General features: G+C 53.4%; 1 protein-coding gene across 25 annotated transcripts in view; it reads left to right on the top strand.

Moving 5' to 3' along the window:
- The window catches only part of MACF1 (microtubule actin crosslinking factor 1), a 142,858-nt gene that overhangs the window by 66,059 nt on the left and 53,121 nt on the right, over positions 1-23,678 (top strand). For 22 of the 25 annotated variants that reach the window (XM_071453273.1, XM_071453277.1, XM_071453272.1 and 19 more), the window contains 21 exons: positions 518-5,782; positions 6,284-6,433; positions 6,772-6,987; positions 7,073-7,222; positions 8,514-8,747; positions 10,044-10,187; positions 10,274-10,507; positions 11,034-11,249; positions 11,714-12,229; positions 12,522-12,698; positions 13,151-13,274; positions 13,571-13,779; positions 14,508-14,825; positions 15,755-15,921; positions 16,992-17,148; positions 17,797-17,914; positions 19,157-19,219; positions 19,936-20,177; positions 20,906-21,035; positions 21,830-22,029; positions 22,701-23,196. In XM_071453273.1, coding sequence (XP_071309374.1) covers positions 518-5,782; positions 6,284-6,433; positions 6,772-6,987; positions 7,073-7,222; positions 8,514-8,747; positions 10,044-10,187; positions 10,274-10,507; positions 11,034-11,249; positions 11,714-12,229; positions 12,522-12,698; positions 13,151-13,274; positions 13,571-13,779; positions 14,508-14,825; positions 15,755-15,921; positions 16,992-17,148; positions 17,797-17,914; positions 19,157-19,219; positions 19,936-20,177; positions 20,906-21,035; positions 21,830-22,029; positions 22,701-23,196 — 9,526 coding nt within the window. The remainder of the gene's footprint in view (positions 1-517; positions 5,783-6,283; positions 6,434-6,771; positions 6,988-7,072; positions 7,223-8,513; positions 8,748-10,043; positions 10,188-10,273; positions 10,508-11,033; positions 11,250-11,713; positions 12,230-12,521; positions 12,699-13,150; positions 13,275-13,570; positions 13,780-14,507; positions 14,826-15,754; positions 15,922-16,991; positions 17,149-17,796; positions 17,915-19,156; positions 19,220-19,935; positions 20,178-20,905; positions 21,036-21,829; positions 22,030-22,700; positions 23,197-23,678) is intronic. The other 3 variants (XM_071453275.1, XM_071453274.1, XM_071453252.1) reach the window with 2 other exon arrangements.

Raw genomic sequence — 23,678 nt, 5'->3', positions numbered from 1 at the left:
TGCTCCGTGGCACGGGGCTCTGTGCTGTTCCCCACCCATCCTGGCACTTGGGATTTGCTTGGGAAGTGCAGGATTTTCAGCATGGCAGGAATCAGCATGGAGGCTGTGCTGGGGAAGGTTCCTCTTTACCCCACAGTGGGTGGTTTTGGGGGGGTTTCTTCCCCATGAGTGGGATTTGTGTTGTCTTTACTTTTTGAAGCTGGAGTTGTTGAAGGGCTTTGTTGTGCTTGTTGGTTTCCTGCCCTCTTTTCTGTGGAGCATTAGGAACGAGTCTGAGTTTTGGTGCTTGCTGCTTTGCTGCATTACTGCTGGTGGATATTGGAAGCATCTTGGTGCTGCCCTGGTGATGGACTAGATTTCAAACACTTTAGGACTTTCTAGCCTGTTTGGGGATTTTAAGTTTTTTTTTTTTTGTTTTGTTTTGTTTTTTTTAACTGAGACCTCCCTGAAACTCATGCAGTGAGTGCTGGAAATGCTGGATTCTGATTTAATTCTTTTCCTTCTCTTTCTCTTCCAGGGCAGCGAAGCCGTGGCAGGAGTGATCGATCTTGGCACGGTAGAAATATTCCCTGTCTTTGGTGCCATGCAGAGAGGTCTTATAGATCAGGACACAGGCCTGGTCCTCCTGGAGGCCCAGGTGATCTCCTCTGACTTAGTTGTTCCAGAGACCAGTGAGAAACTCTCCTTGGAGAAAGCTCTGGCAAGAAACATCATTGATCTCAGGGCGTTCCAGGTGCTGCAGGAACTGAAGGATGCTCTCCAGCAGGTGGAAGAAATCAGATGTGAAGGAAGGCAGCTCCTCCCCGTCGCTGCTGCCATAGAGGAGGGGAGGATCAGTGAGAGCCTTGGGCTGAAGATTCTTGAGGCTGAGCTCCTCACTGGGGGCTTTAGATACCAGCAGGGCAGAATCAGCATGGAGACAGCAGTGCAAGAAAGGCTCCTTCCCCCCCAGCTTCACTCCAGGCTCCTGTCTCACCTGGAGGGTGGCAGGGATTTGATTGACCCCAACACTGCTGAGAAGATCAGTCTGCCTGAGCTCCTGGACAGGTGCATCATCCACCAAGAGACTGGGCTGAGGCTGCTCCCTGTCAGGCAGCTGGCGGGTGGGATGGTGAGCTTGAGGTCAGGCAGGGAGGTCAGCATCTTCCGTGCAGTCCAGGAGGGGCTGATAGACAGGCAGGTGACCATCAGGCTGCTGGAAGCCCACCTCTTTGCTGGTGGCATTGTTGACCCCAGGACAGGCCACAGGCTGACTGTGGATGAGGCTGTCAGGCATCATTTGATTGACCAGGATTTGGCCTGCACGCTCCTGATCCGGCAGCTCCAGACTGGTGGGATCGTGGACACCACCACGGGAGAGAGGCTGACCATGGATGAAGCCCTAGGAAAGGGTTTGGTAGCTCCAAGGACTGCGCTGCTGGTCCTGGAATCCCTGTGGTCCTTCATGGGGCTGCTGTGGCCAGAGACGGGGGAGATCATCCCTGTTGCAGATGCCTTGGAGCAGGGGATGCTCTCCACGGAGCTGATTGAGGAGGCTCTCAGCAAGAGGCAGCTCCTCCAGGCTGTTTTTATCCCAGACACCACAGAGGTGGTGTCCTGGCAGAAGGCAGTGGAGCAGGGCATCCTGGAGGGAGAGGTGGTGAAGGAGCTGAAGTCAACAGCCATCCCTGATGTCCTGGCCAGCGTGCAGCTCTCTGGGTCTCCAGGCAGGAGCAGGCAGGGCCAGAGCTCCCCTGGAAGGAGCCCCACGGGTCAGGAGGAGCCTCTGCTGAGGAGTGCTGAGGAAAGGCTGGCGTTCCACTTGATGACACACAGCTACATCAACATCCACGATGGCCAGAAGGTGCTCTTGGTGGATGCAGAGCTGAACAACCTCACTAAAGCTCTCATCCAAAGCCAGGAAAATGGATCCTGTGCACAGGTGTTGGAAGGCTTTGAGGAGACAGAGGCAGAGGCAGCTCTTGAGAGCAAACCTTGCAATGGTTTGGCTTTGCAGCAGCTTGAGCTTCAATTTGCTCCTTCAAAAGGTGAAAGTGAGAGGATCCTACCACCCAGAACTGCTCTGGAGAATGGAGAGGTGGTGGTGGGACCTGAAAGTCTCCTCTTGGAGGATGCAGAGGATTTCCTGCATGTGGAAGAGCAGGAGAGGATTTCCACTGAACAGGAGACCATGAGGAGTGAAACTGATGCTGAATTTGGAAAAGAACAGGTGACTTTTACAACCAAGGATAAACATCAGGTAAAATTATTGATGCCAGAACCTCCCAGTGACCTTGATAGTGGATTAATCAGAGAAACAGAGGAAATGATGATTGAGGCAGAAGAAGAGTCCAAGCCTCCTGCAGCAGATGGAGTAGAAGGTCCTGAATATCAGAAGAAGGCATTGGAAAGTGGGGCAGTGGTTGTGAAAAGTGAAATCTGCATAACAGTGGGTGTTCCAGAAAGTAGAGACAGACTGAAAATGGTGGCAGAGAGGTCTCAGGGTGTGAGGGAGCCTGAACGAGAGGCAGAAGATGTGAGGGGTGTGAGAGAGGTTTATTTGCTGAAGGAGGGAACAGTTGAAAATGGTGTGCTGGGAGGAGAGGAGACTGTGCGCCCTGCGCGTGCGGAGGCAGCACCAGCAGAGAGGCAAAGCAAGGACATGGAAACTGTGCTGGAAGTGGAAGAAGGAGAGCAGGAAGAAGTGTTGGGTGATGAGGGCGTTGAGGAACCAGCCCTGGCGGCCCCTGAGGAGCAGGAAGCAGAGGACACTCTGGAAAAGCTCCTGATGCAGCTCCAAAGTGGTGGCATCACCCATGAGCAGACGGGCAGGACCCTGCTGCTGGATGAGGCTGTGGCCTCTGGAGTGGTGTCTGGCCACACAGCTGTGAAACTCATGGAGAGGATGAGGATGTTCAGCGGCTTCTTTGACCCTCAGGCATGTGAATCCTTGACCACTGAGGACGTGATTGAAGAAGGTCTGATGGACGAGGAGCTGCTCCAGAAGGTCCTCACGTCCGACAAAGCCATAAGTGGTGTCCTTGACCCGGGCAACAACTTTGTCTACTCCATCAAGGATGCTGCTGCTGTTGGCCTTCTGGACAAGGAGACAGCCATGAGGATCTTGGAAGGGCAGGTGGTTACTGGGGGCATTGTTGACTTGAAACGTGGCAAAAAAGTGTCAGTGACTTTGGCTTCAAATCTGGGCCTCATAGAGCCAACGAATCAGACAGAGCTGGTGAAGCTGGAGAAGGCTTCCAAGGGGAAAGGCACTGATGAGGTGACCAGGCAGAAGCTCATTAATTTGCAGGCTGAGACCAGTGGGATTGTGGATCCTGCAAGCAAACAGCCTTTGACTGTGTCAGAGTCTGTTGAAAAAGGGCTCCTGGAGAAGGAAAAAGCTTTTCAGCTCTTGACCAAGCAGGTGGCTGATGGGGGGATCATCCATCATGTGTCTGGGATGAGGCTTTCGGTGGACAATGCCATGAAACACGGTTTGATCAGTCCAGACCTGTGCAAGGAGCTCAGGAAAGCTGAAAGTGTGGTCCTGCAGGACTTTGTGCATCCAGCTACAAAGGAGAAGCTGCCCTTGCCCCAGGCAGTGTCACTGGGGCTCCTTAGCCCAGAATTCCAGAGGAAAGTGCAGGAAATCCAGGCTGAGAGTGGAAGCATCCTCGATCCAGCTTCTGGCCGGCGACTGGCGCTGAGTCAGGCGGCGCAGGAGGGCCTGGTGCCCCAGCAGGTGGTGGAGAAAGCCCTGTCATCTCCAGAAATGAGAGAAGGCATTGTGGACCCCGAGACCTGCAAGATCACCCCCTACTCAGAGTTCCTGAAGAAGTGTAAAATCGACATTGAATCCGGCCAGAGGTACCTGGAGGTCCATCCCTTCCAGGCCGTCGGGGATGAGGTGACGGGGACCCAGCTGCCGTGTGCTGAGGCGGTGAGGCTGGGCAAGGTGGACCCCCTGCCCACCCTGAGGCTGCTGCAGGCACAGGCAGACAGTGGAGGGGTGGTGGAGGGCTCTGTCAGCAAGAGGCTGTCCCTGAGGGCGGCTGTAGAGCAGGGGATGCTGGATGAGGCCATGGCCAAAGTCATCGCCACCAACCAGCTCAGGGCCGGGGGAATCGTTGATGCCCCCGGTGGGAAAAGGTTGACTGTGCAGGAAGCTGTTGGAAAGGGCCTGATTAGCCAAAAATTAGCTGCTGGTCTTCGGGATGTGCAAATATCCGAGGAGAAAGTTGGCTCTGAGGTCTTCAAAGTAGAAAAATCGCAACTTTCGCAGGAAAAAACAGAAAAACTATCTCCAAAAGGGGAGGGTGTCATCCTCCCTGCCAGGTCTGATGGTGCTGAGCCCAAAGCTCATCCTAAAGCTGTGAGCTATGACACAACTCAGAGTGCAGCTGCTGCCACTGAGAAATCCCCCAAAGCACAGACAGAAAGGAAATTAAAACCTCAGGAAGCTTCAGAGGGTGCTGTCCATCCCCAGGATGAACATCATCATCTTCATCACCCCCAGGCAAAGGCTGAGGCGACTCCAGAGCACCCCTCAGTGCTGGGGACAGTGTCCCTCCCTGAAGAGGCAGTGGTGGCAGGGGCTGTGGAAAAAGGGGTCCCAAAAGGCATCTCCCAAGTGAGAGCAGCCCAGGGCAAGGAATTGAGGGAAGAAGTGGATGGAAAGACAGAGAAAGTTGAGAGACTGGGCTTGGAGAAGGAGCAGTTGGGCACAGAGGTGCTTCACGAGGAGGAGGATGGTGAGGAGAGGAGGAGGAGGAGAGAGTTTGCAAGTGCAGAGGGAGTTGTGGCAGGTGGAGAAGGTGCAGTGGCGATTTCTGGGCAAGGAGAGAGAGTGACCAGTGTGGTCCAGGAGACACCAGCAGCCCCAAGGGAATCTGTCAGCGTGGGCCCAGGGAAGGGAGGGATGAGTCCTGCAGGGTCTGGAGAACCCCCTGAGCTTGGTGTTCCTGTGGGAGATGAGCTTGCAGGGAAAAAAGCTGCCAAACACACAGGAAGAGAAACCCCTCGCACAGGAGGTGCCATTGATCAGGAAAAAACAAGTGAAACTGAGCTAAAACCTACCCAGAAAAAGAAAAGCAAGAAAAAGAAAGCGAAGCAGGGCAGCATTCCAGGAGACAGCATTCAGCCAGAGAAACCTGCAGAGAAGCAGCTCCTTCCTTCTCTGGTTTCCCAAGAAATTCCAAGGAAAAAGGGTGAGGAGGAGCACTTTGTCTCCAGGGTGCCAGAGCCAAAACACGAATCCAGCACTGAGACTGCTGCTGGGTTGGCACAAGACACAGCCAAGCACAAGGGTGGAAAAGGGAAGAAAACAATTCCTGGGAAAGATAAAGAAACGCCCAGAGAGGTTCAGGTGTTCCCTGTGCCCCCTGAGCATGGGGAAGCTCGAGAAGTGGTCAAAGGTGGGACCAGGGATGGTCAAGATTCCTTAGTGGCCCTGAGTCTGGAGGAAAGAATGGCTGAGGAAGGCATGAGGATGGAAACCACCCAGGATGTGCCCAGCACAGCCACCATGGCACAGGAACTGCCCCAGGACTTAATTATCACAGAGGAGCCCACGGAAATTCAGGAAACCTCCGCAGTCCTGGAGCTTGGAGAGGAGAAACAGCACGAGCAAAGAGCTGAGCTCAGAGCAGACCAAGGAGGTGCCTCTGCTCCCCCAAAATCCCAAGAAGAACCCCTCCAAGAGAGGAGCAGGCAGCCAGGTCCAGGTGATCGGGGTTTGCTCTTGCCTGTGATCGTGGAGGGGGAGCTGCTGGAAACCTCGAGGGAGTCCACGAGGCCAGCCCAGGTCAGTGAATATTTTTGCTATTTAGGCAATTTTTCTGAGCTATTTGTGGACGTTTGGTGCTAAATCTGTCTGAGGTCCTCGGCACAGAGGGCAGCTGAAGCACGAGGAGTGGATGTTGCAGTATCAGCTGCAGTGGATTTGGCAAAGGAGCTGGTGATGTACAACTGGAAACACTCAGGGCCGAGTTGTGGCTCCTTTTGCTGGAGCATTACTGCTAAATGACTAACAAGTAGAACTCTTTTTTTTTTTTTTTTTGGCACTTTTGCTGCAACACCAAGAGATCTCTTGCCATTTATAAGCTTATGTTGGAAAAAGAACCATGTGTTTTATTTCTCCTGTAGTAAATCTTGTAGATAAGGCTGGCAAGTGGCGAGTCCATGAGCGGGAACGTTATTAACAAATTTCTCCTTTGGGGAAAAAAAAAAAAAAAGGTTTTTATATAACACTTTGTCTTCTTTTCTGACCAAGTTTGAAGCTTTGATTTCCTGTCTGATTCTGCAGATCAAGTTCAGCAAGAAGATGTGTCTGGAGCACGACCAGAGGCTGATATCTTATCTCTCCATGCTCCGAGACATCGAGATGAGAATCAAACGTGTGCAGCCAGCAGAGCAGAATTTGGCAGCCCTGCACGACCTGAGGCAGCAAGCAGAGGTGAGTGAGGCTGGGCCAGGCTTGGCTGGTGTTAGACAGAGCTTTTCCCCCTCTCCCCAGCTTCCTGCACAGCCCTTGCACCCCTCCCTGCTTCTGGGAGTTTTGTCTCAGCTTTAATAGGCTTTTATATCAAACCTCATCCCTCCTACAACAACCTGAGCTTGGCTGACTGGAATTTTACAGCCTGGAGAGAGGCAGGAGAGTGCTGGCAGCTGAGCAGGGCTGGAGGGTGGGATGAATTTTTCTAGACTGAGTGTTTGGAGCTGCCTCTCCAAAAGCCCTGCTGGGTTTTGGCAGCAGGGAGGTGAAGTCACCCTCTCGTGCTGTCTTTGTCTCAGGCTCTGGGCTCTGAGCTGCAGGAGCTGAGCTTCCCAGTGAATCAGGAGCTGGATGCTGTGCAGAGGATTGTGGCCAACCCCCCTGAAGAAGTCCCTGAGCAGTTACTGAAGGCTTTGGAGAAGGATGCCAAGAACCTCCAGAAGTCTCTGAGCTCTGCAAGTGAAGTCCTGCAGTCCCGGCTGCAAAACCTTCGTGGGGCAGCAGAAGCTGAAAAGGTAGAGCTGGCAACTGCCCCCCCGCCCTGCTGCCCCAAAAACTCCCTAAAATTCCTCCTTTAAACGATGAATTTCTGCTTTTCAGGCTAAAATCCTGGCCCAGCACGAGGCTCTTGAGGGCAGGCTGCAGGAGCTGCTGAGCTGGGTCTCTGGCACCACGGAGGCCCTGGATGACAGAGATTTCCAGCAGGCCACCGATGGCAGCAGCTTGAGTCACTGCCTGCAGCACTACAAGGTAACCATGGCAATGCCCCTAATCCTGCAGCCTGGTGAACTTGCTGCCCTCTGCACAGAGGAGAAGCTTTTAATCCTGCTTCTCTCCCAGGGTTTGCCCTTAGCTTGTGTTGCAGCAGGAGCTGCTGTGCTGGGTGTTCTCTAAAGGCATTTATTTCCACAATACACAGCCTGGTTTGGTTGTTTGAAATGGTCCTGTGCAGGGGTGTTCCTGTGGTGGCTGAGTGACCTGGGGAGATTCCTGTCAGGCTGCATCCTCTGGGAAGCTGCTCCATCACACCTGCCCTGGTCTCCATCTCCTGGATGAGCAGCCCAGTCTCCTTATCTATTTTCTAGCAATAAAAATTATTTCCAAGTTTGGTGGTGGCTGCTCCATCACACCTGCCCTGGTCTCCATCACCTGTACGAGCAGCCCAGTCTCCTTATCTATTTTCTAGCAATAAAAATTATTTCCAAGTTTGGTGGTGGCTGCTCCATCACACCTGCCCTGGTCTCCATCACCTGTACGAGCAGCCCAGTCTCCTAATCCATCTTCTGGCTATAAAGATTGTTTCCAAGCTTGGTGGTGGCATCTTGGCATGGAAATCAGGGGATTGAAGGCTTTGAGAGCTGGTGGTGGCACATGGAGACACTTGTGGCCAGGTCTGGGTCATCTTCAGACCCAAGGACAGCCCTATACACATCCAAGGAACCTCTTGGTGAGGTGCCTCCAGCACCTGGTGCAGAGGGAGGTTGGAAAATCCCTGTGGTGAGACACTCTCTCCTGTGATGGTGTTCACAGGGGTCTGAGGATGAGGGAAGAGACGAGGATCTGACTCCATGTTTCAGAAGGCTGATTTATTCTTTTATGATATATATTATATTAAAACTATACTAAAAGAATAGAAGAAAGGATTTCATCAGAAGGCTGGCTAAGAATAGAATAGGAAAGAATGATAACAAAGGCTTGTGTCTCAGACAGAGAGTCCGAGCCAGCTGGGCTGTGATTGGCCATTAATTAGAAACAACCACATGAGCCCAATCCCAGATGCACCTGTTGCATTCCACAGCAGCAGATAACCATTGGTTACATTTTGCTCCTGAGGCCTCTCAGCTTCTCAGGAGGGAAAATCCTAAGGAAAGGATTTTTCATGGAAGATGTCTGTGACACTCACCTCCATGCTGAGTGCTGTTTTGGGAGAGTTTGGTGTTTCTGGAATACATTTCATATGGCACCTGCAGATGGGAAGCAGTGCAGCAGAACCCTGGTCATTTTTAGGGTCATTTTAGCTGTTTTTTCCTCTCCCATTCAGGAGCTGAAGGAGCCCCTTGCTGACACCAAGGCTGAGCTGGACGCCGCTGCCTTCGACATCCAGTTCCTCATCTCGGAGCACGCACAGGATTTAACCCCCCAGCAGAGCAGGCAGCTGCTGAGGCTGCTCAATGAGCTGCAGAAAGCCTTCAGGGACCTGTCAGAGCGTGTGACAGCACGGCTGGAGGTGCTGCAGCTCTGTCTCCAGCAAGTGGAGCAGACGGAGCAGGTGAAGGTTGTGAGACGTCTCCTCCTTTGCTTGCTGAAGTGCTTCCCAGCCACAGGAACAGCAGCTAAAGCACCTCCAATTTGGGATTTCCCCTGCATGCCACTCCCAGTTCAGGAGTCCTCACTGCACATCATGAGCTTCCTCTAAAAGTCTTTCTTCTTCCTACCAGACAGAAAGTTGCTTTGCTCCCAAAATGTGGAGCCCTGCCGAGGTCTGGGTAGCAGTTCTCTGCTAGATATGGAATTGTTTGGGGCTGGGTGGAGTGAACCCTGTAATCACCCCCAAAATCCCTGAGCAGAAGGGCCACCCCAGACACCCAGTGTCCTATTTCCACTGCACACATCAGGCATTGCTGTCCCAGGGAAACAGCTGGCAAGGACAAAAACAAGTCCTCAGATCTCTGAGCAGCACCCAGCACTGCATGGATCCTCTCGTCCAAGACAGGATTAATGTGGTTTTTTTATTAACAATTGCTCTCTGTAACTCTTGCCTGTCCTCTCTGGAGTGTGTGTGTGTATTAACCAGTTTGCTTTGCCTTTTCAGATTGAGCCCATCCTAACCCAGGAAGAACTCGCTTTGCAGCTGAAGAGCTCTTAAGAAGGCTCTTTCAATTTGCTTCTGTTGTTTTGTCTTATGACTGGGAGAAACAGGCACAGTGTTTTGCACAAGTTTGTACATCACCTTGCTGAAATGCCCAGTGAAAATCTCAGAACCCTTTTATGCCCCCTGGCAGAGGGGGACAGGGGTGTCACAGGGACTCTCAGGTCACATCATGCTCAATTGCTCAAACAGGCGCTTCTGTGTTGTGCTCTGGCAGCAAAAGGAGGAGCTGGATCAGCTACAGAAACACTTTCCCTCTCCAGGGCTCCCTTTCCAATCCCAAATCATTAAAAAAATCCCTCATTTGGGGTTTTCTGGGGCTCCACAGTGGCGCTGCCTGACCCAGGCCGTTGTTGCCTCTCATTCAATGAGTTTCTGCTGCAGTTTTAATGTTTGTAAGGTGGAATGGAAAAGGCACAGAAACTCGTGGCTGAGTTTTCCTGGCAGAGCAGTGCAGCTCCATCTTGCAGCTCAGAGAGAAACCTCCAGTGGTGACAAAGGTGCCACCATCTTGGCAGGGACCTGAGTGTCACTGCTGCCGGACAGGGAGCGCCTGGAGAGCCACAAAGTTTTCTGTGCTGCATCCTCCCTCCAGGAACTGCTCCAGCTGTAACCTCACCTTGCCTTTCAGCAGCGTGAGAGGAGGTGCAGGGCTGGCCCTGACTGTCCCCTGTCCCCCTGTCCCCTTTGCTGTGCCCACAGACGCTGCAGGAGCAGCAGGCAGCCCGGGCACAGAGCCTGGCCGAGCTGAGCCGCTGGCTGGGCCAGGCTGAGGACACCCTGGCAGAGCAGCAGAGAGCAGAAGGGGACCTGCCTGCCCTGCAGCGGAGGCAAAGCGATGTTAAGGTCGGTGATGTTTAAATTTTGGGGGGGCAGAGGTGGAGAGGTTGCACCTCGGGAGTGCCCAGGGCCTCATGAATTCACCCACGCAGGAGCTGCAGAGGAGCATGCACAGCAGAGCCGCCTCCTTTGCCGGTGTCCTGAAGAGCACGGAGCAGTTTTTGGAGGAGAACAAGGCCAAGCTGGAGCCTGGGGAGCTGGCAGCACTGCAGCAGGACCTGCAGCGTGCCAAGGAGCAGTACCAGTCCCTGCAGGAGAGGACAGAGGTGGCTCAGAAGGAGCTGGAGAGTGCTGTGAGTGCTGCAGTGCAGCAGGAGACTGAGAAGGTAACGTGCCAGGAGCTGCAGAGCCTCCAGGCTTTGCTTGAGGGGGACTGTGAGGTCCTGGGAGCCCATCTGGGTGATGCAGCACAGGGCAATTTGTGGTTCCTTGCTGGGTGTTCCTCAGGTGAGGTTTCCCCCAGATATTTCTGTCTTTAAATGTTTTGGGAGTTGCAGCCAGGGATGAGCTGGTTGTGGAGGGAATGGGGGAGGAAAAAGTCCCTTACTCTGCCTTTGGGGTGACCCCTAATGGATGAGGATTGTCAATCACATCCCAGCCCCTTTGGGTCGTATGAGGATGAGAAATTCAATGTAGCAGCGAGGCTGAGATTTTTCACAGCTTTTCTGCACCTTCCAGAGAGCCACAAAGGGTCTGGAGGTGTCTCAGGCATTTGCTGAGGCTGGGAAACTCCTCGGGTTTTTTGGGTTTTTTTTTCCTCCTTCTGCTGATTTTTGTCTCCCTCCCCCGTGCAGCAGTTTGCTGAACATGCAAGAACTGGGTCATTCTTATCTGGAGCCCTTGTGCTTTCAGGTGAAAGCTGCCAAAGAGCTGGAGGAGAACAGCAATAAGATCGATTCCCTTCTGAGCTGGGTGGCATCGCTGGAGCAGAAGGGAGAGCTCCCAGAGTACAGACCACACCCTGTCAGTCCAGGCACAGGGAAAAGCACTGGGGATGTCCCTGATGGCCACACTGTGGGAGCAGACAGTGCTGCTGAGAGCCTGGATGAGCACTACGAGAGGCTGAAGGTCAGCACTGACACCTTGTCCCCCCCAAAGCCTCCTGCCCCACGCCCTGTCCCTGCTGTTAGCTGGGTCTGAAGCATGGGATTCTCCATGGGGGAAGCTCAGAAAGGCCCTGCCCAGCTTCCTGCAGGAGATGCAGGATGTGTGGTGGGTGTGTGCCCACCCACAAGGTGGAATCAGGGTCCTGCAGGTGCCTGTGATGGCCACAGAAGGGCTCACTCTGCACTCCTGTAGCCCAACCTGGGACATTCCCAGTTTTCCCAACCCTGCTGATGCTTTGTCACAGAATCATGAAAATAATTGGCTTGGAAAGGACCTTGAAGATCATCCTGTTCCACTCCCACCTTCCACTAGACCAGGCTGCTCCACTCTTTCCTTAAACCCTTCCAGAGCTGGCCCAGCCACAACTGCAGAGGCGAGCAGAGCCCCTGAGCGCCGAGCTTCACCTTTATCCCTGCATCTTCCAGGCGCAGCACCGGGAGCTGCTGTCCCAGCAGCAGGACATCATCCTGGCCACGCAGGCAGCACAGGCTTTCCTGGACAAGCAGGGGCCCAGCCTGGCTGGGGAGGAGCAGGAGAGGCTGCAGGCACAGCTGGCACAGCTGCGGGAGCGGTACCCGGCGTCACTGGCACGCGCTGAGACACGGCTGAAACGGGTGCAGCTCCTCAGGGAGGAGCTCCAGAAGTTCCTGCAGGACCACGGGGAGTTCCAGGCCTGGCTGGAGCAGGCAGAGCAGGACCTGCAGGGGATGTACAAGGGGGACAGTGACCCTGACTCCCTGAGGCAGCTGCTGCGGCGCCAGGGGAGCTTTGCAGAGGATGTGATCTCCCACAAGGGTGACCTGCGCTTTGTCACCATGTCGGGGGAGAAGTTTCTGGATGGGGATGCTGGGGATGCTGAATCCCAGCTGGTGATGTCCAGGAGTGTGGTCAAGAGCAAGCTGGAGGATGCCACGCAGAGATACACCACGCTGCACTCCAAGGTATGGGAAGGGCTGTCAGCTGGGGGCTCTTTGCCTCCTAGGCAGGGAGGGATATTTGTCCCAGCTGCAGGACATTTACAGATTGTAGGACAAGGATTGTCTTCATCAGGGCTTGGGCAATACCCTTGTCTTGCTGTTGGTCTGCATGCTACCCCTGGTAATTCATTTAACCTGTGGCAAGATTGATTTTTTTTTTTAATTGCTTTTTCTTTCTTGCTGATTCCTGTTCCTTTTCCCAGGGGCTGCTCAGCATTTATGTGCATCCCTGTCACCTCTCGTTGCTCCTTTGCAGTGCTCCAAGCTGGGCTCCCACCTGAACACCTTGCTGGATCACTACCAGCAGTTCCAGGAGGTGGCAGAGTCTCTCAGGACGTGGCTGCAGGAGAGTGAAGCTGCCCTGGGGAAGCTGCTCTCAGAGACGGTTTCCTCAGATCTGGCCGTGCTGCAGAAGCAGCTTGCCAGCACCAAGGTACTCTTGGGGGATCTCCTGGGAAATGCTGGAGCCTGGATGGGAATTTGGCTGCTCTGAGCAGTCAGCAGCAGGGAGACTTGACCCCTTGGTGGTTTTTTTGCTGGTTGAGGGCAAAGATGCACCTGCAGGTGTAGCAGGTTCTGTGCTGCAGTTCAGGTGGGGTCAAATTTCTGGGAGAGGTGCTTAGGGGCTGCAGTCACAGACACCCCAGAGGGACATAGAGAGGGACATTCCTCCCCCATGAGGGTGCCAGAGCACTGGGACAGCCCAAACCCTCTGATCCAGCTCTACCTGCAGTGTCAAGGTAGATTTTTCCATAATTTCTTAAGGATTCAGTGATGAATTGCAGAGGATCCCTCAGAGGGTGTAAAAGGAGCCCTGAGCTCCTCGAGTGTGGCAATCCCACCTGGGACCCATCTCTGATTTTGGCTTGTCTTGTGTGAAAACAGCAACTGCAAGGAGACCTGGCTGAGCACCAGGTGCCAGTGGAGAAGCTCCAGAAAGCAGCTCGGACCCTGCTGGACATCCAAGGGGAGCCAGCCCCAGACCACGGCCACATCCAGGAAACAACAGGTACAGAGCAAAGCAGCTGGCAGGGAGGGCTGGGGAGAGTGGGAACGAGCCAGAGGGGGCAAAAAGAAATCACTTTTTTGGGGGAATTTGGGGGTAATCACATGGCAGTGTATCCTCAGGGTTTGCATGTGGGGAGGGATGTGGCCGCTTGTGTTGCGTCCCCTGTCCCACTGCTGAGTTTGGGGACAGGGATTTGTCATCACTGAGAGTTTTGGGGGAGCCAAAGGTGACCCTGGCTGCTCTCTGAGCACTTGGAGCTCTGTGCCACTGGGTTTCCTCTGTGCTGAACCCTGCAGATGCCATCGTGAGCCGCTTCCAGAGCCTCTCCCAACAGATGTCCGAGCGCTCAGACCTGCTGCAGAAATCCATTGCCCAGTCCCAGAGCGTCCAGGAGAGCCTGGAGAGCCTCCTCCAGTCCGTGGCTGAGATTGAGAAGAGCCTGGAGAAGGACCAGCCAGCTGTGCTCACCTCTGCCTCCATCCAGGACTCGCTTGCCACGAGTGTGGTAAGGCTTGGCCTGGCTCCCTCATGCCAAACACCCCAGAGCAGCACCTGCACCATGCAGGGGTAACTGCTGAGTGCTGAAAGCACCAAAAAAACCCTAAAAAGGAATATGAGTAGAACTATTTTATTTTATTTTATTTTTCTTTGTTTTCTTTGTTTTTATTTATTTTATTTTTCTTTATTTTATCTTATTTTTATTTCTATATTATTTTTATTTTATTTTTTATTTTTTATTATTTTATTTTATTTTTATTTTATTTTATCTTGTCTTATTTTATTTTTTTATATATATTATTTTATTTTATTTTATTTTATTTATATAAAATCACTGGATGGTTTGGGTGGGAAGGAACCTTAAACACCATCTAATTCCAACGCCCTGCCATGGGCAGGGACACCTTCCACTGGACCAGCTTGCTCAGGGCCCTGTACAATCTGGCCTTGGGCATTTCCAAGGATGGGGGCAGCTCCAGCATCTCTGGGCAAACTGTCCAAGGTCACAGACTTGTTGAAAATCTCCTTTTTTCTTTGCTAACAAGACTTCAGACACGGGGAAAAGCAGAGCATGTTGGGCATGTCAGAAAGGAAAGGAAAACGGGGATACAAAACTATTTTTTCCCAACTCTGGTTGTGTCAGAGCACCCGCTGCTTCTCCCAAGGGCAGCCCAGTTAGTTCTGCTGTGGAACCTTCCTTAAAAATCCCTCTCTCTCCTCGTGTGCTCCCCACAGAAGCTGAAGCAGGACATTGCCAGGCAGAGGAGCTGCCTGGAAGCCACCAGGGAGATGGTGACGCGCTTCACCGAGGCCGCCGACAGCCCCGCGGCCTCCGCGCTGCAGGACAAGCTGGCCCAGGTGACAGAACACTTTGGGAGGCTGTGCCAGCAGCAGCAGCAGCGGGAGGACGCCCTCAAGGGCCTCCTGCCCAAGGTGGAGCAGTATGAGCAGCTGTGGGAGAAGCTGCAGCAGTTCACGGAGAGCAGGACGCGGCTGTTGGCGTCCGGGAATCAGCCGGACCACGACATCGCTCACTTCTCCCAGCACATCCAGGTGAGGCCCTGGGGAGGGGCTCCACCTGCACCAGGGCTCTGAGGAAGGTCCAGGCTGGCGGGATCCAGCCCTTCCCAGCTGTGGGAAAAGGGGGGTGGTGTTTCCCAGGCTGGTTTTCCGATGGGGTCTTTTAGGATCCAGTCCAAATGTAGCAGGATTTTATCAATTAAAGACTCCTGGGGTTAATACAGCAAAATATCCCTGTGAGGGCAGTGGGGACAGTGCAGGATGTGACAGAGGCCCTGGAGGTTTCAGAGCCAGAGGCCCTGGAGGTTTCAGAGCCACAGAGCCTGGAGGTTTCAGATCCAGAGACCTTGGAGGTCTTAGAGCCATCACTCTCTGGTAGAGCTTGGGAGCTCATGGAAGTGGTCCCTGCTTTCTGCTGGTGATGTTCTTCAGCCTCCTGAGGGCTGGAGTGTTTTAATCCTGGAATGGTTTGGGTTGAAAAAGACCCTAAAGATCATCTCATTCCATGCCCCCTCTCAGGGACAGGAACACTTTCCACTAGACCAGGTTGCTCAGGGTTGCCTTGGATATTTCCAGGGGTGTTGTGGGCCATGGTGGCTGTGCAGGATTCCTCTCTCTGGCTTCCCACAAGTGTCCTGGCACAGGGGGTGCTTCATCCACTCAGAAATGCTGGAAGATGACACGAAACCAGACACCTGTGCTGTGGCAGGGGTTGATTTGCCTTGGTCTAGGGCCCCCCATCCCATCCCAGTCACCAGCAGTGGGGAAAGTGGGATTTGCCCCTGCAGCTGCTCCAAGTATTTGCTGAGCTGGAGGAGCAGGTGGCAGCGAGCTGTGCCCAACATTTGGCACTGGTGCCACACGTGGCACTGCCCACAGAGCTCAGCAGGGTGTGGGAGTGCCCAGTCCATCCCCTCTGCTGCTGGGGACCGTGGCCAGCATCACCCCTTTGCTCTTGGCAGGAGCTGAACTCGGAGATGAGGCAGCACCAGGAGGACCTGGCCACCCTGGAGCACCTGGCTGAGGAGCTGAGCTCCTGTGGCTTCACCCCCAGCTCCTTCCAGCAGCAGGAGAAGCTGCAGAGCCTGAAGAAAGATTTCCTGCAGCTGCAGAAGGTGGCAAAAGACAGGTGAGCCCCAAGGAGGGGAGCTTGGGGGTGGCTTCATGGTCCGAGCAAGGCCCTGTGGAGATCTCCTTTCCAAGGAGGGGGGGCCATGAGCCAGCTCTTCCTGCCACCCTCCTCCCACGCCAGGATCCTGAGGCAGCTCTGCTCCAGCTGACGCTTTAAAAAAAGCCTTGGCTGGGGGCGTTGTGAAAAATTCCTGGTGCTGCAGCAGGAGCAGGAGCTCTGCATTTCCCAGCTCCAGCCCTGAGCATCCTGCTGGGAGGATGGGGAGCAGCAGAGCAGCCTGGAGTGCCCTGAAATGGGGGTAAAAGGGAGCTTGAGCAGGGTCAGAGCAGCAGCATCCCCTCTCTGTATGCCCAAAATCCCTGCAGGATGCAGGGAAGGTGGTGGGGAAAAGCAGATGAAACTCCCAATAATCCCCAGTAATTCAGGGCTGTGCTCACAGCTGTGGCCAGCAAGGATGGGCCAGAGGGGCTCATGACCCCCATCCAGGGGCTGCCTTGTTCCCCCAGGATGGGCTGGATGGATGGAGCTGTGGGATGCAGGGAAGGTGGCAGATGAAACTCCCAATAATCCCCAGTAATTCAGGGCTGTGCTCACAGCTGTGGGCAGCAAGGATGAGCCAAAGGGGCTCATGACCCCCATCCAGGGGCTGCCTTGTTCCCCCAGGATGGACTGGATGGATGGAGCTGTGGCCAGGGAGGAGGAGCAGCACAGCCTGGGCTCCCCAGGGATGCAGGTGCCTGGGGGGACACGGCATGAATGAGCCCTGTCTTCCCAAAAGTGTCACTTTTGCCAGGACAAAGAGCCTGGGCAGGCTGGCAGTGGTGGTCCCATGGCTGTTGGCCACCACTGGAGTGCCCAAAAGTGCCACCAGCCAGGACTTGAGGGGGTCAGCAGCAGTGAGGGGCTGGCACTGGGTGCACCCCATTTTGTGCTGTTCCCTGGCAACATCTGATAATAATAATAATTTAAAAAAAGGGCTCCTAGGGACACAACCGTGCCACATTCAGGAGGGGGTAATTACAAGGCAGAGCACGAGCTCTGACTCTCCAAAACCTTTTCACTCCCAGAGAAAAGGATGCCTCATCCTGCCAGGAGCAACTGGATGAGTTTCGGAATCTGGTTGGCGCCGTCAGGAAGTGGCTGAGGGAGACTGAAGGCAAAATTCCACCTGCTGAGACCTCCCTGGGCACCCAGGAGCTGCAGCAGCACAGGCAGCAGATCCAGGTGGGAGCTGGAATCACACTGGGAAAGCCTTGAAATGCTGGAATGTGAAACAAACCCCAAGAAGCAGAGGCTTGCAGGTGGTCTCAGCATGCATCCAGTGGCTTGCAGAGCAGGGAGCAGTGTGAGAGATTCCTGCCTGGCTTCCTGTCACTCCCTGTGCCTGCTCTGGTTGGGATTTAGGAGTGGGAGACCTGAACACACTGGTTTTTAATGAGTGTTTCCCATGGTGGATGTGGAAGGTGGCCTCCTGTCACCCGAGCCCCCGCTGTGCTCCAGCAGAGGGATGTGATAAATCAGGATGTGCTGGGCTTTGACTCAGCTCTGCTGAATCATCCGCAGCCCTCACACCCCTCAGCACCCAGGATTCAGCCAGGCTGGGCTCTGCAGGGAGGGGGAGGAGGGATGTCCCCACAATGGTGGGAGGGAGAAGGTTTCCTTCAGCAGACCCATTCGTTGGGAAGAGCTTTTTTTGCTGTTTGGTTCCCCCCCTGGCAGAAATAGATGTGTCACACCCACTTCCCCCAGTGCAGCCATGAGCTGGTTCCCTGCCTGCTGTGTCCTGGTGTCACCACAGAGGGGACAGACAGGGAGGGAAGGGCTGTGGCCGGGCAAGTGTGGCCTCCAATCCCAAACTTGGCTTTTGAGCAGGATCTCCTGGAGGACTGGAAGGGGAAGGGCCCCCAGGTGGAGGAGATTGGCCGCAGAGGGACCCTCCTGGAGAACCTGATCGTGGAGATCACAGCCCCCAACACCCCTCCCAAGGCAGGTGAGTTGTGGCCAGCGCTCCTGAGGACAACCCTGCTGTCAGCACTGCATCTTCTCTGAGCCTGCCTCCAGCAAAAAATGGGGTTATTTCCTCCTTATAACCAAATTCAGAGGGCCTGTGGTGATCTGAGTATTGTGAGGCTCAGCCCAGTGGTTGAGTCATTGTCACTCATTGCTTCAATGCATCATCCTAACTTGGCTTAATTAACTGTAGCCTAACGAGCTCTGAATTGCCCTGTGTTTGCTTTGGGGGCACATATCATTCTCTGGAAGAGCTGGGGAGCTCATGGAAGTGGCTCCTGCTCTCTCCTGGTGATGTTCTTCAGCCTCTTGAGGGCTGGGGTGTTTTAATCAACCTCCAGCATTTGAGTTTCATATCTGGATGACATTTGGGGCTGTGATAGTCAGATGTGATTTACTGGTCTCCCTTTTGGCTTCAAGTCTGTGAAGCAATGAGATTATGTCTGGTTCATTTGGAAACCAGCTCAAAGATGTCTTCCAGCTTGTGAGAACAAGTCCCTGGACTCTCATCACTGATGGGAATTTATGGCAATTTATGGTCTGGATTTGTTTGTTAGGATTAAGTTCATGAGCAGTTCTCAGGAAAACCATCAGGAGAAGTGGAGAGAGGCTTGAGAGTGACTGAAGGTGCAGCCCCTTATGTCCATGAAAGCTTTAAAATATGTGGTTAGAAAAGAAAGACCTGCCTGAAAATGTGAATCTGCCTTTGGTTGTGACATCTGGTGTCCAAAGAAGGGGACACTGGTGCATCCTGCATCTCTGGGCAAAGACAGCATGAACACAGAGCTGCTTTGAATAGTTTCATCCCATAAAAAAGGAGGATATGGGGGAATTAATCCCTTCAGGGAAGGCATTCAGCAGTTTTATTGGGTGTAAGTCACAAAATCATGCTCAGGGTAGCAGCTTCCCAGGAGTGGCAAGACGCCTGTGGTCCCCCAGCCCACATTATCCCTGCTCTCTGGGTGATGTTGGGATGCTGGGAGAGCTGCCCAGCTCCAGAAGCTCCAGAAAGGCAGGAACAGCTCCAGGAAAGTGAGGGGAGCAGGAGGAGTAGAGATAAAGGAGCTCCAAACCAAATGAATGCCCCGTGCTGGGCAGGTGGGTGGTGGAGGCACCACGTCAGTGCTTGGTGGTCCCTGTCATGCAGCAGCCATTCACCACTTGCTGTCTGCATCCCTAACACTTCCCTCTTGTCCCTCTTGTCCCTGTCCCCTCTGCCCAGGTGCCGCTCTGCCCGCTCCAGGAGGCTCAGGAGGCAGCGTGAACGGATACCACACCTGCAAAGGTGAGCTGGCTCTCAGCACCACGGAGCCATCCCCCTGTCCCTTCTTCATCCGTGCATTTCCATTCCCTGGGAATGCAAACCTCAGTGTGGCACTGCCAGCATCCCAGCAGAAGGGAAACGAGCTTGGCAAGGGGTTGGGAATTCTCAGCTGCTGCAGTGGAGGGTGGAGGTCGGGCTGAAGGACGGAGAGGAGCAGTCTTGGGGGGTGACAGCACCCTGACACCTCCTCAGGTGGTGTTGGGAGCTGATAAATGCGAGATCATTTTAAGGCCTGCAATTAAATTTATTGGTTCTGTGGGATTATAACAGCATCCAACCCTCCAGTTTGAAGAGCAATTTTAATTATTGCCCGTTATCTGCTGTTAGTTCTCTGGTTCAACGAGATAATAGGTGCATAAAAATGGCTTCATATCTTGCTGCCAAATTGTTTAACCTTGTATTAGCAGTGGCTTTATGAAAAGGGGGCTCAGTTTGCATCAAGCTCACCAACAGAGAGCTTTGTTTGTAAACTGTCAAAGGGCATAGGGGGGATAAGTGGAAAATCCCCTGTGGCAGGAGAGGTGAGGATGATGCGACGTCACTCCGCAGGCAGAGCGTGGCCTCTTTACTCCTCATCTCAGCTATCTGTGGCTGCCTGGGGCTGGGTTAGAACCTGATAGTGTGAGGTGGAGGGTGGGGGCAGTGGTGCTGACCCTGGGCTGGTTTTTTGGGTGCAGATCTGACGGAGATCCAGTGCGACGTGTCGGACGTGAGCCGGCGGTACCAGGCTCTGGGTGCAGCCCTGCAGGAGCGCCTGCAGCAGCTCTCAGCCATGCTGGACAGCATGCAGGAGGTGCAGGAGGAGGCCAGCTCCATGCTCAAGTGGCTGGAGTCCAAGGAAAGGATGCTGTCCGAGCTGGACGCCTCCTCCTCGCCCACCAAGACGGAGACGATGAGAGCCCAGGCTGAGCACAACAAGGTGATTGCTCTTCCCGACTTCCTGGGGTCACAGGATCACAAAATGGACCTTAAAGATCATCCAGTTCCACCCCTCTGCTGTGCATCTCCCAGAGGATCCCAGGGATGGGCTTTAGTGCACAGAATTAGCTGCAAGCCACAAATGAGCACAATTTGCCCTGAGTTAAAGAAGGGCATTCCCAGACACAGTCTTAAGCTGCACCAAGGGAAGTGTAAGTTGGATATTAGGAAAAAGTTTTTTTACAGAAATGGTGGTAAAGTTCTGGAATGGCTGCCCAGGGAGGTGGTGGAGTCACCATCACCATCCCTGGATGTGTTTCAAAAAGCCTGGATGTGGCCCTCAGTGCCATGGTTTAGTTGAGGTGTTAGGACTGGGTTGGACTCAATGATCTTGAAGGTCTTTTCCAACCTGGTGATTCTGTGAATTCTGTGAATTCCAGGCAGATTCCCAAAGTTCCGTTTTGCTTTTAGACCTGTTGATGTCAGGCTGAGGGAAAAAGAGATGATTTGGAGCCCTTGCTGCTGGGTCACTCCAACTTCTCCTGGAAAGCAGTTCCCAGCCTTTCCCTGCCCTTGCAGCCCAGTTAGGTCACAATAGTGCTAAAAAAGTGATTTAACTAAAGAGCAAAGAACAGAAATCATCCAGCTCCAGCTTGTAGGTGCTGCTTCGTTCCTGCTCATTGATTCTTCTGCCCTGCACCTGAGGAAGTTCAAATCATTCTTTTCCAGGCATTCCTGGCTGAATTGGAACAGAATTCTGGGAAGATCCAGAAGGTGAAGGAAGCACTTTCTGGCTTGCTGGAGAAATATCCAGATTCCCCAGAAGCAGCGAACTGGAAGAAGATGCAGGAAGACCTGAGTAAGTGCCTGAAGCATTAATGAGGCTTCTGTCTCCAGACATCACGTTAGAGGTGGTTCAGGAGTGAGGGGCAATCCCAAAGTCACGCTAGAGCAGAGTCACTTCTAATTAAAATTCAGTAAACAGCAAACCTATCTCTGAGCTGTCTGGTGTGGAAGGTGTTCCTGAGATGAGCCCTGTCGTGATTAATGAAATCTCAGTGATGGATGTGGATTTTAAAGGATTGCCTCCTTAAATTGCTCCTTAAAAAAAAAAAAAAGGGTGGTGGTGGTGGGGGGGAATGTGTTAGCTGCACAGGTTGATTGTTTTGATTAAAAGCTTCACTGCTTGATATAAAATTCTAGTCATTAGTGAGGCTACCCTAGGTAATTAAGTGTTGACTAAACAAGGCTGTGTGTTCACAAAGAAGCCCAGAGATTCCCTCCTTTGAAGTAGCAGGAATGTGTTGACTCCATGCAGGAGTTCTGAGTGTGCTGTGTGAGGATGGGTACACATGAGAGCACCCTCGTTTATCAGGGATGTGAGATGGCTCACCCAAGGTCATGGCAGCAGTGACTAGAGCACAGAAATCCTGCTTGCAGGGTTTTCTCCTTAGAGCTTCCAGGAGCTCCTAGGAGAAAGCCACTAGATTTGGGTAATGGCTCCTTAGATGGAGAGTGGATAGAGCCACTCTACTTTTATTGGAAAACAGAGATCTCCCATGGGGAAAACCACAGGGAGGGGAAAACAACCTTGGTGATGGAGGGGTGGGCTGGCCAGGAGCTTGACCATGGCCAACAGAGGTGATGCTTCAGATTGCAGGTGGGAGAGGGCCAGCCAGGCCACGGCTGCGCGGCAGCAGAAGCTGGAGGAGTCAGCGACCCAGCTGGCCACGTTCCAGGCCACTGAGGCCCAGCTGAGGCCCTGGCTGATGGAGAAGGAGCTGATGATGAGCGTGCTGGGCCCCCTCTCCATCGACCCCAACATGCTGAATGCTCAGAAGCAGCAGGTGCAGGTAAGGGGGGTTTGTGCCTTCATGGTGGGGCTCAGGATGGAGGAGAGCGTCTGGCCCAGGAGGGACCTGGAAGGTTGTGCTGGTCCTGTGAGCACTCTGAGTGCTCAGAGACCTCATGGCTCCTCTTCCAAGTCCTCCAAACCCCAAACTGCTGTGAGTAACTTGAAAAGGGTGCAGTGCTGAGCTCCCTTCCTGTGCTGGATTGACTCAGCAGTGAATCACTTGGCCCCTCTTGGAGAGTGAAATTGCTTTAAACAAGGCCGGTGCTGACACTCTGCAGGACTTGCTAATGCTGCCCCTCTGCCTGCCAGCCTGGCCCTTCCATTCCTCCTGCTTCCAAATCCTAACATGGCTGTAAGCAGCCACATCATGGAGCAAAAAAAGCCCCAGTGGAGATAATTAGATTTTCATCTCATCTAAGTGGTTTATGCTACATTATAAGACAAATAAGAGAGAGAGCAAAATCCAGGAGTCACAGACCCCTCCCAGCTTTTAACTCCCAAGGTCACAGTAAATCCTGGGCTACCCAGCCCAACTGCTGTCCCACCCCAGGGCCCGTTCCTGCTGATTCCATGGGCTGGATGAAGCCCCTGGAGGTCTGGTTTGTTTTGACTGTGTGTACTCGGAGCTGTCACTTTTATGCAAACATTTTTATGTTATTTCTGTTGCAGTTTATGCTGAAGGAATTCGAAGCTCGCCGACAGCAGCACGAGCAGCTCAACCAGGCAGCTCAGAGCATCCTGACTGGCCCTGGAGATGTTTCCCCATCCACCAGCCAGGTGCAGGATGAGCTCCAAGGGGTCAACCAGAAATGGTCCGAGCTCACCGAGCGCCTCAACTCCCGCTCCAGCCAGATTGACCAAGCCATAGTAAAGAGCACCCAGTACCAGGAGCTTCTCCAGGGCCTCTCAGAGAAGGTGAAGGCTGTTGGGCAGCGCCTGAGCAGCCAGTCTGCCATCAGCACCCAGCCTGATGCTGTCAAACAGCAGCTGGAGGAGACCAGCGAGATCCGCTCGGACCTGGAACAGCTGGAAGAGGAGATCTCAGAGGCTCAGACCCTCTGTGATGACCTCTCTGTCCTGATTGGGGAGCAGTACCTCAAGGATGAGTTGAGGAAACGTCTGGAGACCGTGGCACTTCCCCTCAAAGGCCTGGAAGATCTGGCAGGTGAGATAGAGGAGGAGTTGCTTGAGATGTTAGGATGTCAAGCTTGCACCCCTGCTCTTTGCCAAAGGGCTCTCCCACCACTGGCTTTATGAAAATAATAGGGGAAGCACCATTTATCACTTTTTAGGGTTTTTCTTGGGTGTTTTATGTGGCACTAAGCATGGGAGAGTTCCAACTCCAGCAATACCTGAGCCTGGAGAGGGAGCAGAGGTGTTTAGCCCTACTGACATGACTTCACCAAGCATGTGCTTGGAAAAAAAACTAGGTTCCTAAATTCAGATTGGGGCATGAAGAAACCCCAGTGGCCACCCTCTGATCCTGATTTCTCAGAGTTCACATTTGGAGACTGGTCAGGAGAGCTGAGACTTCTGCATTACCGCTGCCTCTTACTACTTAAGAAATTTATGAATCAGTTAGGGGAAAAAAAGGCTGGTGATGCAATGGAAAGCTCCTTCCTGTTAATCAAAACACAGTTGGTGCAT

Source organism: Agelaius tricolor, unplaced genomic scaffold (assembly GCF_023055355.1).
Source record: "Agelaius tricolor isolate 1412-34295 unplaced genomic scaffold, bAgeTri1.0.p SCAF_36, whole genome shotgun sequence".
In the NCBI taxonomy this organism is placed as follows: domain Eukaryota; kingdom Metazoa; phylum Chordata; class Aves; order Passeriformes; family Icteridae; genus Agelaius; species Agelaius tricolor.
Note: the sequence above shows the minus strand (reverse complement) of the source record. Positions and strands in the feature narration are given on the sequence as shown.